The sequence below is a fragment of the Benincasa hispida genome, chromosome 1 (genome assembly GCF_009727055.1).
Source record: "Benincasa hispida cultivar B227 chromosome 1, ASM972705v1, whole genome shotgun sequence".
Taxonomy (NCBI): domain Eukaryota; kingdom Viridiplantae; phylum Streptophyta; class Magnoliopsida; order Cucurbitales; family Cucurbitaceae; genus Benincasa; species Benincasa hispida.
Window position 1 is genome coordinate 11,617,449 of NC_052349.1, and position 16,577 is coordinate 11,634,025.

The following is a 16,577-nucleotide window of genomic DNA, read 5'->3' on the forward strand; positions in this document are numbered from 1 at the left end:
CATTCAAGAATAACATTCACTTTGTTTGTCATGATCATTTGTTTTTCTTAATCTTTTGATTCTTATCAATGAACTTTGATGAAACATTCTCTCAAGCAATGATACAAATCAGTTTTAAACTTTTTAAAATCTTTTCTTAAAAAATTTTGAAACTCATTTTTCAAAAGAATATTTCTTTTCCTTTTAACTTCATAAAAAAATTGAATATTTAGTCTTTAGATTTATTTAGAATCTTAAACTCTTAGAAACATCACACCCGCTTAATTTTCTTTGTCACCCTGATAGGATAAATTTTGGTCCAAGGTAAACTATCTTGTTTTAGAGATAAATTTAGACAAAGGGGATAAAAAAAGGGCCTAGTGTATATAAAAAAATTACTAGCACAAAATAATAATAATAATAATAATAATAATAAAGAAANTAATAATAATAATAAAGAAATTTTACCAAATTAACGTAACCTTCACTAACGCGCGCGTGTGTGTGCCTGGGTACAGGTGAAAAGAGCTACCTTCATCGTGTTTCTATTAGGGCCCACAAGAAAAGAGTGACAGGTTCCCAGTGATGTGAGTGTGAAAGCAGTTTAGAAAAGACACCATTGTATTAGAATTGCCTCTCTCCAATGCAAGTTAGGTATATCATAGACCGATAACCGAGTCAGTGTAGGGCGAAGAGGAATTGAGAGTTGGATATAGCCTTTCTACTAGTTTTAGTCTTTAAATAAACTAAAACTGAGTAGTCTCTTCTTTTATGGCTTTACAAGAAAAAGACATTTTCTTTTAAAAATAGGCTTCAATTCTTTGTTAGGAAAATTTTAAAGGTTTAATTGCTCATTTATATCATTCATTTGCTTGATTGTTGAAACGAGAGAAATGAATCAAATTTTTTAGTAAACCACATGAACATATTAACATTTTTAATGACTTCTATAAATGAGTGCACAATTGATACTCATGTTTTTGCTTGAATATATGCATATTTCTAGTTTAGACATGCTCGGGATGACTAAGAGTTAAGTTGGGAGTGTTTTGTTAGGTATTTAAAAGATATATATTTTCTATGTTAATTTCCCTAAAATCGTGTTGATTATTTACTTTTAATGCTAATTTTGTAGGTAAAACGGTCCCTGAGGCGTTTAAGAGTCATTCCGAGAAAATTGGGCCAAAAGGATTAAAAATGACCAAGAAAATCAACGAAATTAAAGAGAATCAGAAAATTACCAAAATGACATAGAGTAATGCCATTGAGTTTCAATGTCACGACCCTAAGAGAAGCATCAAGCAACGCTTGAAGACAAAACACTCACTTCTGCTGCAAAACAGGGCAACGTTGCAACGCTCCCCACAGCGTTGCAACACTCCGGATTTTGACGCGATTCATCCCCTGCATGTGCCTCGCAACGCAATGTCAATCTTCAGCGTCACGTTTCAATCACAACACTTCTTGGTTTTTTGCGATTTAGCATTGCAACTTTGACCCTAGCGTCGCGATGCTATCCTACAAGTATAAATAGTTTTTCTTTCATTTTTGTGAGGAGGAAGCACGATTTCAATGGAGGCTGGAATTTCTCTCTGTATCAATTAGTCTCTATGGTAATTTTGTTTCCTACTTAGTTTAGATTTTGATTTATTTTGGGTTGTAATCAATAACTTGTAGTTCTTCATGAATTTGTTTATAGATTTGTAAAGTAATTCAATCTTGTTCTATTTCAAGAGTTCTTGCAAATTCTTTTGAGTTTTCTACTTATTTTTAGCATTATCAATCTGATTTGAGCATTCTTGAATCTATTTTTAATTCTTGAAGCATGTTGAATGATTTATATCTTGAACATGTTTAGCCTAGATGCTTGGTTTTGTCACACTCACAATTGAATGCGTTGCTTTTAATGTGTTCGATAGAACGTCTAGCCAAGATCAACGAGAGACAATAGTAATTGTGTGTTTAATGGCTATCCTAGGATGCACTAATTACTAGATTTGAAGAAAATTTAATTGAGCAAGTTATCTTAACAATTAATCGATGCAATTGAATCCTAAAACTTAGTGCGCATATTTTCTCTTCTATATGGCCGCTATCAAACTCAATAGAGGTAGAAGCGTGTAGATTGATTAGGGTTAGGACTATCCTACCTTAATTGTTGATTAGGACGCTTTCTTGACTAGGTTAATGCTAGTTGTCCATCTTTGTAGAGACTAGTTTAATCTAGTTAAGTAAGTAGTTGCAAGCTCAATCTGATTGTGAATTAAATTTGTAGAATTCAATGATAAGAATTGCATTGAATGTCTAACTTGGATTAGAAGCAAGATTGTTCTAAATTTAGTTACAATTATCTTTTATATTTTGATTTTTAGTATGTTTCTTGTCTTAATCAAAAACCCCATTTTATAGTTTTCATAGTTAAGCTTAGTTAAAGAAAAGATTAAATAGCATTTCCCTATGGATCGACCTTTTACTTCCACTTTAACTACGAGTTAGTTTAGGTTGTTGTTCGAGCTTTACAAATATTGTGTGTTTCGGGTTAGGTAGAACTAACGACACCTACTTAGCTCTAAGCAACTCGCTTTGTAGATATTACATTGTTGTAAAGTACTACAAATGATCAGATCTTGATCGTTCATGTGGAGACATACAAATGAATAGTCTCTCTATATAACACCGTTATTAAAAGAGACTTACATTTCACTAGGATGATTACAGGTGATTTGACCTTAATCCTGATTGAATTATGAACTCTTGTTTATGAGGGCAATCCTTTGATTTGCATGGGTGAGAGTGACGTTGTTAGTTGACTCAATAAGCTTACCATTTTGGGGATCTGTTCGAATAGGAAGCTAGAAACACAACTACACAAGATGGAATTCGTTCCTTCACGTCCTTAGGGAAAGCAGATAAATTGCTCCCTTAATAGCTGATTCCAAGTCTTGAACATTGAGGCCTCAACCTCTCACTGGCCCAAAAGGTGTTAGTTTATAGTTGGACTATAAATTGTTTATTAATTAGAGGAATCAGTGGCACTTGAGAAGTTAGAGGTAACTATAGGGGTAAAACGGTAATTTGGTCCAGTTGTAGTTATGAGCGATTTATGAAGGGTCGACTCACTATTGATTGGTTATATCCGTGGACACATAAATATATCTACAGTACAAAGAGTGCAACTACCAGTCTTTAGTAGAATGACCGGTAGTTAATGAAGATTGATTAATTTAATTAAAGAGTTTAATTAATTAATCTCATATCATTGGAGCTTCTAATATGTAGGTTTGTAAGGTCTCATTGTTAGCTCACTAAAGGATAGATAAGAGAAATGATTTGAATTGTTTAAGTCAATTGATGGAATAGCATATTAATGAAATTAATATGATATGGTTAATTATAGATTTCATCCATAATTAAGAGAGATATATTTGAATAAGATTCAAATATAAAAATCTTATGCATGAAGAATTAATTGATTAATTTTGAGGGGTGAAAGCAAATAAACATGTGATGTTTATTTATTAATTAATTAACTATATATATTAAATTGGATTTAATATATATAGTTATTTAATTGGTATGTTAATTAATTGAATAAATGTTATTTAATTAATTGGGCTTAAGGGTAAATTGGAAAAGACTTGAAGAATGGGTAAACCCTTCTCCATATAAATATACCTTTATGGCCAATTTTTTTCTTCTTTATTATTCTTCCTCCTCCAAGGCGATAGCTCTTCCACTCTTGGATTCCTAGATAATAACAAGGTTGCACTTGCGGTGGTGTCCCTTGTTCGTTGAAGAAACATTTGTGAGAAAACGGGGAGGAAAATGTGAAGAGTTCGAGATTCGACAAAGATTTGTTGCTTTATCCTTTTTTCTTCTTTTAAAGCATACTTCCTATAATGTACATTGTCATTTCTGTTTTCTTTGTTGTTTTTGTTTTCTTAAAAACTAAAAAACAAAATGCAAGGCAGTCTCACGCTTCCATAGGAATTTGAATTCTTTCACTTAGAACCATCAAAATTATCCTTAATTTTATAGTCCGACATGAAAGCGGTTCCAATAATAAAATTATTTACCTTGGAATTTGTCCGACATGAAAATAATTCTAGTAATAAGATTATTTACCTTAGAATTTAGGTCCAAAGGCAAACTCAAATAAGCTTATCATCCCTTTGTCAAACACAACCTTAAATTATGACCTAAAATAATTAAGCCAAAAAATTAAATTAAACCTTTTGATTCCAATTTCAATTAATCAAATTTATCCAAATGTCTCTAATTTACTTGAAGAAAATTCGTTTGGTCCAAAATTAATTCAAGACTCAATTCAGTTGGCCAACCAAAATCTTGTCGAAAACACCTTAACTATATTGGGCAGCCCGCTTCCACCTTCAAAACTCTTCCAAACTTGAACCTAAAAAAAAGTGGAAGCATAATGAGTTTATATCAAATAAACCCAAAACAAAGTGAGATTCAGGAACGTCCAAAAACCACAAATATTCAAGATCCAAGAATTTACCCAACCTTAGAGAATTCCAGCAGCCAAACAGAAGCAGGATCGGATAAAAATCGGTAGCAGTGCTCAGGCGGCGGCGACGACGGCGTTTGGTTGAAGACCGACGGTGTCTAGGGCACTCGACAGAGAAAGAGAGAGAGATATCGAGCTTGTGACGGCGACTGAAGAAGGGGCTGGTCGGATCGACGGCTAGAGAAGAAGAACGCAAACGGAGACCAGTGCGGCGGTAGGCGACGAAAACACAACCACCAACCGGACGCGAACGCACAACCACGTGCGTAGATCTGGCCGATTGGAACTGGAACGAGAGACCGTCGGCATTGGGTTCCTTCAGACAGCGGCGACAAGGGCTGCGCGAAGTCGACGACTGATGGCCGAGACACACCCAACAATGACTGAACGATCAATCGACGGTGGAGGCTAGCGGACGACGAGATCTGACGCGGCGCTAGCTACGCTGAAACGCGAAACGAAACGCTGATGGGGGAGGGGGGAGTTCACGCGTTACATGAAGAAGACTAAAAGAGGGAAGGAAAAAGAATTTTAATTCTTTTTTTCTTTCTCCCTTTTTTTCTCAATTAACCCAAAACACGCACACACATGAACGGAGATTTATAAATCCAAATCCAAATTGGATTTCAGCTAACTATATATATACAAATTCCTTTTCCTCTCTTAATTTCTAAATATCTCCTCAAAATCCCAAATTTCAAATCTATTAAAAATAAACTCCCTAATCTTTTTAGAAAAATAAATTTAAAGCAATTATCCTATAAAATTGATTTAAATTAATTATCTTTTTCAAATTACAAACAATTTCTAAATCTCCAAAATTTATTTAATTTCACAAATTGAATTTAAATTTAAAATAAATCCAAATTCTCCTTAAATAAACTTTTTAAATTTTCAAATCTTCCATCGAAGCAAAAATTTAAAAATTAAACTAGCACAATAATTCAATTTAACCTTAAAACTCAAAATAACTCCTAAAATTTTCAAGATAATTAAATTTAAATTACCTAAAAATTTGGAAAGTGACACGACTAGTTCCTCTATGAAATTTTTTATCATACGGAAGACTAGTTCTTGTATTTTAACAACTTCTCCCCTCCCCCAACTATAATGCCGATGGGAAGAGTTAGATTTTGGGGGGTTTATGGGCCTTAGATTTTGGGAGGTTTATGGGCCTCCCAGGACTCGGGGGAGGAAAGATTTCTTTTGCAGAAGCTAGGAATCTCTTTGGCAAAAGTACTAGAAAACTGTTCCCCTTGTCCATTTTTTTGAGGTACAAGGAGCTTTTGTAACTGAACGTTGGATTTTTTTAGTGTTATTTTCTGTTAGTTTCACTTTACGTAGAGTAAACTCTAGGGGCCCTAATCGAGTTATTACTATTATTAGGGTTTCCAGTGTTTCAAGTTGAATGGGTGCTAAATTTAAGAAGTTTTGATCTTTCCATAATTCACAAGGAATTCCCTTAATTTTCGTATATGAAAATCTATAGAAACAGATAACTAACCCTCAAATGGTGAGACATATACAGAAACATGTCTTATCACGATTTTGGAATTAATCATTTTATAGATCATAAATTTTAATGTTATGGCATCTTCCTTCATATATATTTTGTTTTCATCTAATGATTTTCATACATTTTCGTCAAATCCACCACTATAAACATTATATATTGTGTTATCTAGTTCCTCCAAAATGTAATTCTTGCATAAATAGTTTGTTTGTTTCTATGTCTCGCATGCAAACAACTTTTCTTTTTCGGGATCTCCTTCAGACATTACAATAGCACGCTCTTTTAAAAATCTTGCCAAAATCAAAAGATAACATTTCTTATTGTCATCATTTGGAACCATATTGTCATCAAATTTCTCAAAAACTCTTCATGATTTTCATCCATAACAGTAAAAAAAATTGTATCGTTGATGACATTTACGTGAAATTGATCACCAAATATTTGTAAAATAAAATTAATAACTTACACCGAATTAACAACTTCTCACAAAACAAAATCGATTAGGCAATGAATAAACTTGGGACATTTATAAAGAACTTCAACAATAGTGGTAGTAGAAAATAAACACTTCAATTTAATAAATCGATTAAGGGATTTTTCTGTGTTTTCAGTTCCTCTCTCTCATTGTTTCTAAAAGACAGACAAACAAACAAACTTTTGTCTCATAACAAGTTGGTTAGAACTAAAATTTTGATGAAACATACCATACACACACATATAGAGAGAGAGTCATCGAATATGAGAAATAAAATTGTCTTAAGATTCTATATTCTATTGAACACTTTAATATTTAAATTTTCAATATAAATAGTTATAAATGAAAAGTCGCATACCATTTATTTCAACAATAAATAGATAAAAATATTCATATAATCTGAAATAATTTTTGTATTTTCACTTAAATATAAAATAATGGTGAACCATGAAATTAAAAATAATGGTTTCTTAAATTTAAATATAAAAAATGTTATTAAAAAAGATATTTAAAAAGTTCCAATTTTGATTTTTTTTTTTTATAGCTTTAGTATAGTCATAAAAAAATTGTAATAAAATGCCTTTATAAAAAAATGTAATCAAATTCATTTTTTAATTTAAAGATTAAAAAACATAATTACAAAAAAAAAAAAATCAACTTTGACATTTTTTTTTTGAAATTTTAGTATAGTTATAAAGAAATGAAGTATAAAAAAATCAATCAAACTCATTTCTTAAATTGAAGTATAAAAAAATGTAACTGAAAAAGAAATTGAAAATTTTCAACTTTGGCCTCGCGCTTTGGTATAGTTATAAAAATTTAGTATAAAAATATAATCAAATTTCTTTCTTAAATTAAAGTTTAAAACGATGTAATTAAAAAAAATAAAGATATAAGCAAACTGATTTCTTAAATTAAAGATACAAAAAGAATGAAAAATTTTCAACTTTGACTTTTTTTTGTCTTTGTTGCAGCTTTAGTATAGTTAGGGAAAATGTAACCAAATTCATTTCTTGATCAAAGTAAAGGATGTAAATACAAAAAAAAAAAAAAAAAAAAAAAAAAAAAAAATCAACTTTGACCTTTTTTTAAAAAAAAAAAAAACTTTTAGTACAGTTATAAAAATGTAATCAAACTTCTTTCTTTAAATTAAAGTATAAAATGTAATTACAAAAAAAGATGAAAGGGTTTCAACGTTGACCTTTTTTTTTTTGTAGTTTATAATTATAAAAAAAAAATGAAGTATAAAAAATGTAATAAATTTTTTTCTTAAATTTAAGTATTAAAAAAAATAATTAAAAATTTGAAAAAAAAAACTTTTTGACCCTTTTTTTAGGTTTAATATAGTTATAAAAGATGAAAAATAAAGAATTATAATAAAATTTCTTTCTTAAATTTAAATACATAAAAAGATGGAAAATAGTAGAAGAAAAATGACTATAATAACCTGCACCAAATACTTACTACATTAATTTCTACGCACTCGGAACCTAAACTATTATAATCCCAAAAAATTAGAAGTTTGTTTTATTTTCGAGTACCTCGGCCTGAGAAATTATTGGACTTGGCCTGCCCCACAAGGCCACAACACACAAATAACTTAACTTCTCTACACACAGTCAAGTCAATGCAAGTCTTCGTATATGATGGAAATGGATTCCACCACTCCATCGCTGCCTTCGCTCCTGCTTCTGCTCCAGTTGTTATAAACATCCACCACCGACGCACTTGCTATCAAATTCATGGCCAACTTTACATTTCCTCCTCATTATTTATTGCCGGTCGGTTTTCGATTCCGTCCCACGGAGGAGGAGCTCATTACCCATTACCTGAAGAACAAGATTCTTGGCCAGGAATCTCTTGTACAATATATCCGTGAGATCGATCTCTACGAGTACGATCCCTGGAAACTCCCCGGTATGTATTTGATTTTAGATTTTTTATGATCCTCTTCAGCAACTGTGGTTCCATCCTTCTCCCTCTCCCTTGCTGCAGAGCAATCCATTTTCCAGTCTGATAATTATGAGTGGTTTTTCTTCCGAGACAACGCGTCAAAAACTAAAAGGACCACGCCTACTGGCAACTGGAAACCCACCGGTGAGGACCGCCCAATCATGGCTCGAGGAACCAACAAAGTGATCGCAACTAGAAAAATTTTAGTGTTCTATAAAACCCAGGACCCCAAAGCTGTAAAGACCAACTGGGTGATACACGAGTATCACCTTCACTCAGATACTAACATCTCATACCAGGTTTTCTTACTATCCATTTCTCGTGTATCTGTAACCTTTATGTATTTACATTAGCTTCTGTTTACCACACGTACAGCAAGTTTTAGTCTTCCATTAACATATCTGCAATAAATTTCAGCTTTTTGAAGTTTTTCTTTTATTTCCAGTTTGAGTATGTGTTTCATTTCAATGACGTTTGTCATAACCTTGCCCTTCCTTTGTTCTGTCGCCCATGTAGAGGCCATTCGTCATTTGTCGGTTGAAGGAAAATGCAGAAAAGAGAGATGTTTCAACTTGCGATCAAGATACACAAACCAGTACCGTCGATTGTCAACTGAAAAAGAAAGGCACACAGAGACCAATCCAGGAAGTAAGAGTATCCTTTTCTAACATTTTGAAGTAACTTTTATGCAGAGCTTGAGATGGCTACTCAATGTTAATTCTAGCTTGTTTACAAATTTTTAACCCAGTTGAATGGAGGCGCTCAAGCAAGTGGGCAATCGGTCCTTCAGCCCCCATGGCATTCTACCCGACAACTTGCATTGGCAGATTTTCCACCCGTCAATGTAAATAAGCAACCGATACAGGCTCCAGCTTCTGAAGATGAAGTTAGTCTTACAGAGTTATTGAACTCGTTATTGGACCCGGACGAACACTTTGATGATGCGACCTCAAAGATGTCCAAGTCCCCATGGTGTTCAGAACCAGAACCAGCTTTAATGGACTTTCAACCTTCCAGTGACCAATCATTACACCCCGAAGATTCTAAGACTGAACTTAATTTCTCTGAGCTCTTGTTGAACTCGATCTTGATGGAGGATGAAAACTGTGATGAGGTAACATTAAACAACCGCATTGATAGCTACAACGAAGAGGAATTAGATAGCATGGTTTACGAACTTCAAGGCGGTATATGTAGCAGCGACACTGATACTGATACTAACTTTGGCTTCCCGGTAAAAATTATTTCAGACCATTAACTTTATTTTAATTGTTTTGCCGTGTCATTTTAAGTGGGGGAATTGATGACAAGGTTGCAGCAACATTTATTTTCTCATTCTTTGCTTTTTTTTTTTTCCATATTTGTTTTCTTATAAGTTCCTAGTACTTGTGAATCTTATTCATCAAGTAGTTATCTGCATATTTCAGGTCTTGCAGAACAATCACATTTCTCCGAGCTGGTTGCATGAATGTACGAGGTCAATAATTAAAAAATCGCGTAGAAGCTCCCTCACGGTAAAGCATTTTCAGTACAAAGAGGAAAAGGATGAGTTGCGAGGCAATTCTTCTGTCCTTTTTGGTGAAGGTAAAGCTCAAAACTATGGTACTTCTATTGACAGTGACAACCCTGATCCTGGACCAACTTTCAAAGCCCAACGTCAACCAAAGTCCAGCAACGTTGTAGCCTATGGAGGTGAACCAAAAAGAATCCGGTTAAAGAAGGAAATTCTTAGTAAGACAATGCCCCAAGACAAGGTGAGAGGATAAAATTGTGCTCTTTAAAACCATATTCAATGCGTAGAAGCTCCCATCGTTGTAAAAATACGTGTCAAAATGATGTTTGGATAGTCTTTGACTCTGATGTTCAATTCTGCAGGCTAAAGAAGATGAGAAACATATAGAAACTGTTGATTCACCCCAGCTATCAGTGACATATTCTAATAGTGGGGTGAAGGGTGATGCGGGCAACAAGGCAACCAAGAGTGGAGTGTCGTGTTGTGGATCTATTAAGAGTACAAGAAATTGCTTTTCGTATATTCTAACTACAAAACGCATTCACCACAAATCGAGTCTCCCAGTATTCTATTTTGCTAAAGCATTTCTAGGCATCATAATATTAATAATGTTTGCTCAAGAAGTGCTGCTACACAGACACAGCAGGTGCTAAAGATCAGCGCCCATTCGTTGCAGGGCAATGCAGGTGATTAATTTATGATAAAAGCATGTTTTCTTGTTCCTTTCTTGGGGTATCTGCTGAAGCTGCGTGCTTTTTTCTTATGTCACCATTAAGAGATAGATAAGGTTCTGTAAATACATGCTTTAACATTCTTAAAAAAGTGCATGCTCTTTTTGGATTGATACTACCAGATGTAATGAAGAGTGAACACGTGATGTGATGTTAGATGCAATAATCTTTTGGTTCTGTAATAAATCTATCTGGGACATCTACATCTGCAGCTATTCAGTTCAATTCAAAATTTTATAAAATCGTTGTGGTTTGAATCATGCTTCCAGTAAGAACAAAAAAGGGGCCATCCAAGTTGTACCAGCTGCCCCAAAATCCAAGCATAGAAAAACTTGTCATTTGAATATTTCTGTTAAATTACAATCAACATCGGGAGTAAATTAACCGTGGCTGCTTGGCTGGTCGGGTTCTGGAAATCTAAGACAATAAATTCTTTCAGAAGATTCAAAGGAATGGAACTCAGGATGCATTGAGCTTCAAGTTCACAAAGCACTGTCTTGTTCATATGAAGTTATCGTTCTCCTTTTTAGGGAGAAGGGGCACTTGTGGTTAGTTGGGATGTGTGCATCATTGTGGAATCTTTTTTGGAGAGGGGGAAAGAAATTATTGGGTTTTAGAGGAGTGGATAGGAATCCTTGTGATGTTTGATGCTTGTGTGGTTTCATTTTTCTCTAAAGGCTTTGATTTTGAAGATCTTTTGTAATTATTCCATAGGTAACATTTTTACCTAGTTGGTACTTTTCTTTAGGGATTTTTGTGGAGTTTGGTTTTTTTGTATGCCCTTCTATACCAAACTAAAAAATAAAGTTCTAGCAAGTAAATTTAGAGTAACTAAGTTGGTACAATTTTAAAACACGTAACTAGTACAAGAAAATATACCCCCTTTCAAAGCCACCACATCCACTACCAAAATTATGGACCATATAAAATATACGATCCTAATTCTGAAAATAGGTTTCAATTTTCATCAATCTATTTGTGTAAGATACATCCATTCAGATCACCAGCTCATTCCATTTTCTAAATTTGAAATTACATAACTAATTATTGGACTATGATTTGATCTCACGTAACAGGAAGTTGTCCCTGTGTCCTTTAAACTTCATTTCTCAAAAAGCTTTGTGGCCAAAAACTTAGCTCCATGAGCACACAAGCAAGTTCCAATGCATCTACTCACAGTTGACTCCGTGATCACTGCTTCACCAAAAAAAAAAAAAAAAAAAAAAAAAAAGGAAAAAAAAGAAAAAACCTTTTAGTAATGAATTTGGTGAAATCCCTAATCTATACAATAATCGAAGCTAGAGTTATCTGCTAATAAATTGAAGCTTTCCTCACCTTTAATTGCTACTACATTGGCTGATAAAACAAATAAATCTATGATGAGGATCACTGTGGATGGAAATTCCCAGATCTGCAGTAAAACACGCTGAATATCAGAAAGATACACGAGTAACTCTGGATGTAAGCCAGAGTTAGGTAATGAGATTGCAATGTCTACAATAAAAAGAAAATAATTAAAATTATTGTAAGTACACCATCATGCTAACAAGAAAGATCTAAGAAATTATTGTAAGTATACCATCATGCTCACAAGAAAGATCTTGAAGTAACTTGAAATAATGATGGCAAAGAAAAACTCTCCGTACCTGTATCGGCACAAGCAATGAGAAACAAACAAATCAGAATCAAAGTCAGATGTCCTACAGGCAAATGGACGCATATTCCATTGTTGGTTGAACTGAAGATAAATAATCTGGAAGTATCTCAAAAGTGAAAGCAACAGTCTCAAGAATTCATCCTACGACTTACCTATGGACTCCAGTTGAGCTCCTCAAGAATACTCTTGACAAAATATGAAGCGCAGAAAGAAACATAACATTTCCGAGAGACACATTCATCAAAGCCTATAAAGATCATTTGGACAACTTCCATAAGTGCACATGATCATCATGAAACACCTAAAGCAACCAAAAAAGGGTTACAGGACAGATTGCAAACCTTTTGAAAAATCCCAACCGTTGATGAAAAGCTCATGGATGATTGTTTATCACTTAGTATCAGAAGCATGTACCTGTCTGGTTGATTGTCACTAAGGTACACAATCTAGAAATTATACATGTCCCAAAGAAAAAAGTATGATTTCAACAGTAGAGTACGAGAAGGACAAAGACATCCCAGGTGTCAGGACTTCCCAACCGAATTGGATACAAGCATCCAAAAGAAGAAAACTAAGACCAAGCTTCCACATTAAATCCTACAAAAGAGCCAAGGAAACAACCACGTTAGCAGCTGGAACGACTGTTAGAGAAAACAATTCATAAGGGCTTAACTATCAATCATGCAGAAAATGAAATTCGGTCTCCATTCAGGATGTTAATGTTGACTCAAGATATATCAATTACATTCTTATTTGCAAAGTTGGAGCCTAACTGGAAAATTTGTCGCATCGCGAGCTATCCATGTGAAGTGTGCCACGTCAACAAAGTCCGTAACGAGGGAGATTGATTACTTTTCTTCCTCTCTCCTGCGAGTGTGTCTAAAAAGGGGAGAGTGCATTTTTTTTGTACCGGGTGTGGAATGAAAGAGCGAGGAGAGAAGTTTTTTAATTTTTTCTCTCGATTCTTCTTTTGAGGCTGGTTTTTGGTATGTTTTTGAGAGACTGTTTCTCTTCAATTGTACTCTTTGTTTCCGATTGTAGGGCTTGCACAGTGGATGTAGACCTATATGGTCGAACATTGAACCACTATAAACTTTTCCATCTTTACCTTTATGTATACATATTTTCAGCACTCTGGTTTTAGTTGTTTTTCTGTCCCTGAAGTTTTTCATTTTGGCTTGTTATCTTGGGCATATTGCATAACACAGGAGATTACAGACTCAGCAGGAAGAAGCAGGGAAGAAATAGGCCTTTCGTATAAATGAAAATTTTAAAAGGCCCAGACGAAATCCAACCCAATTTAAAACAAAAAGTATAAATATTTTTTTGACCTTTTACTTATGTCACATCAGTGTGAGAATACCAAAATAAAACATTGTGCATGTAGGTTGGGATCTTGTTCTTTGCTCTTGATACTCTCACTCCTTAGGGTTTATATTTCGTCACTCTTCTCTATTTTCTCTTACAACTTGTTCTCGCCATTTGTTCTTGGCTCTCGCTCTTTCCTCTCACTCTTTGTATTAAAAGAACGTGAATAATAAGAGTTGCGAGATTAAAAGCCAAGGAGAAAGGAGCAAGAGTAGCAAGAGTTGAAAGTCCAGAACACGTGCACAATAAGGTCATTTCAATAAATTCAATTGATGATGACGCAAGTAAAAGGGCAAAAAACTTGCTTTTTTTATATACAGAAATAACAACTTTCATTGAGAAAATATGAAAGAGTACAAGGACATCCAAAGAACCAAGCCCACAAAAACCCCATCAAAGAAAGAGGAGTCCAACTAACTAAAATGATACCTAACGAGTAGTTACAAAAGGTCTTTGGAATTGAATCTCAAAAAGAGACATAAAACTTAACTAAGAACCACACATCACTAGGGTCCCTCTCCAACCCTCTAGACCCTTTGTTGTTTCTCTCTCCCCATAAAACCCATAACAAGGGGCACACCCCATATTCCCAAAAAAAAGTTGCTCTTCTCCCTAAAAGGCAAATGGAGGAGGAACTCCCCGATCAAGCCACTAACACTCCTTTGAGGAGCCAACATGGAACCAAACTCCAGGAAAAAGCAATTCCACATCAACCTTGCAAACTGACAACTTCAAAAAAGATGATCTAAATCTTCCTCCACCTTCTGACAAAGAATACAACAAAAGGGATCAACAAATGAAGGTAACTTCCTCAGAAGTTGGTCCATCCAATTCACACGTTCCAGTAAAATTTGCCAAGAAAAAAACTTAATTTTCTTTGGAATCTTAATCCTCCATAAGCCATCAAAGATAAACTTACTAATGGATGAGGGATCCAACAGATACTGAAAGAAAGGCTTACAAGAGAAGCCCTCAAGCAAGTCAAAACTCCAAAAACAAACGTCCCTTCTCTCATACCTAAAACCAAACTCTCCAATTAAAGACAGAAGAGTGACAACCTTCGTCGTTTCCCTATCAATCAACAACCTATTAAAGCCAAATGAGAAAAGAAACGAAGCTCCCCAACCAAACAAGAAAGTCAGATATAAAACAATGCTTAAGGGAAGACAGATGATAAAGATGAGGAAACATAAAATAGAAGGGTCTATCCTCCACCCACTTATCCTCCCAAAAGTATGAGGGAAGAAAATCGAGTTTCAAAAATTGGGACAAATTCCATTTTAGGTTCCAATTTTGGGTCAATGGTACAATTATCTCGAAGAAGTATAGTAGAAGGATGGGAAGAAAAAACATTTTATATTATAATAAAAATAATAATAATCGAACTAGATTTCACTGAAGGTTTATAATCTTTTTATTATTATTAGTAAAAAAAGTTTTTTTTAAAAAATAAAAAATAAAAACCCTTAATCCAATATTAGAGAAGCAAAACGGAATGGTGAACGACTTACAAATTATCAGTTATCACAAATCATGTGAAAAAAACAAACAAACAATTTCCCATTATATTTTTTTGTGTGCGTGCAAAGGAATTGACGGGATTGGGTGTGTACCTGGCGAGACAAGCGATTTCTATCGAGTAGGTTGTAGAGCAAATGTCTGTAAGCCTGGCGCTTGTGCAGTATTAAATCGACTAGAACGATCTACCACTTTGAAAAGTATATATTCCTCCAATAAAGTAATTGCATAAACAAATAGTTGGAAAGAAAGCATAAAAGAATTCAAAAATCGTAATAAAGGAGTGGACAATTCACCATCAATTCGCATTCAATGTATTCGTCCGCAACGGATTTGCAGTTGTCCTATTAACATTAAGAAGCACAAGGACTTTACATACAAGAAAAGAAACCAGGACTTGAAGATCGCAAAAATGGACAGGTGAGAGAAATCTTGCTAAAGCAAGCTTACGCATTTCATAAGATGCATATTCCCGGGTGAGTACAGAACGAACAATTGATTCGTTCTAAATCCACATTGCACACAACGATTTCCGTTTGTTTCCCTTTCCATTGACGAATTACGAGGAAGAATCCAGCAACACAGTCGAAGAAGTTGATCCAGATTTTAGCTCCAGAATTTTGAATCAAATTCATACTTTCATAAGGGCAATTTGCCCAATTGCCCAACGCCGACCTGGATGATGTTCGACTTTAGCGATTACTGTGTCCAACGTCCAACTTCGAGTATATGGTGTGGGTCTTCTACCTGGCCCATGTTTATTCCTAAGCGGCCCAGACTCATCAAATTCTAGTTCGGGAAAATGCTAAAGGGATTTTAACATAAGGTCTTAATTGTAGGGTAACGTAATATATCAATCTTAACTTAAAAAGTAGTCCCATCTATTACAATTATTGTTGTTTACTAATATTTTATAATAATAATAAAATGTGGACCCTAGTATGAAATTTGTAATCAAATATTATGATTGAGAACTTAAAGTGATCAATCAGATTACTTTTGAAAACTATGTCGGACTCACCGTATTTTTAAAATATTTTTTTTGAATAATTTAACCGATGCTATTGACAGTAACATGGTTTATCTATAACGATGTCGATAAAAAAAATCTAGGAGAATCCAATATTGAGATGTTATGCTCGGTAACTATAGGTAAAAAAAATCCAAAATTTCAGGATTTTATTTGTTACGTTAACATGAAAGATTAAAAAAAAAAAAAAAAGCATGGTTATTGATCTACTGATCTAGATGTTATTTGGTCTATAACGGTATCGATAAAAAAAGTAAAAAATATATATATGTATAAAATCTGAGATTTTATTTTCTCAGTAAATAAAAAAAA

The 16,577-nt window shown here is 34.0% G+C and overlaps 2 protein-coding genes across 2 annotated transcripts; one reads left to right on the top strand and one right to left on the bottom strand.

Annotated features, from left to right (window-relative positions):
• The first annotated feature begins 8,118 nt into the window (after positions 1-8,118).
• Positions 8,119-10,949, top strand: LOC120082372 (NAC domain-containing protein 3-like). The gene is made up of 6 exons (XM_039037555.1): positions 8,119-8,412; positions 8,491-8,747; positions 8,965-9,096; positions 9,197-9,682; positions 9,876-10,202; positions 10,324-10,949. The coding sequence occupies exons 1-6, from the start codon at positions 8,238-8,240 to the stop codon at positions 10,612-10,614; spliced, it is 1,668 nt and encodes a 555-aa protein (XP_038893483.1). The 5' UTR covers positions 8,119-8,237; the 3' UTR covers positions 10,615-10,949.
• Positions 10,950-11,513: 564 nt separating this feature from the next.
• On the bottom strand, positions 11,514-15,966 carry LOC120082388 (protein ARV 2-like). Its single transcript, XM_039037556.1, has 9 exons — positions 15,686-15,966; positions 15,532-15,579; positions 15,331-15,420; positions 12,901-12,946; positions 12,691-12,767; positions 12,502-12,596; positions 12,272-12,392; positions 12,028-12,103; positions 11,514-11,886 (listed from the first exon to the last, which is right to left on the bottom strand). Exons 1-9 carry the CDS (start codon positions 15,785-15,787, stop codon positions 11,795-11,797), a joined length of 747 nt encoding a protein of 248 aa, XP_038893484.1. The 5' UTR covers positions 15,788-15,966; the 3' UTR covers positions 11,514-11,794.
• Between the last annotated feature and the right edge of the window lie 611 nt (positions 15,967-16,577).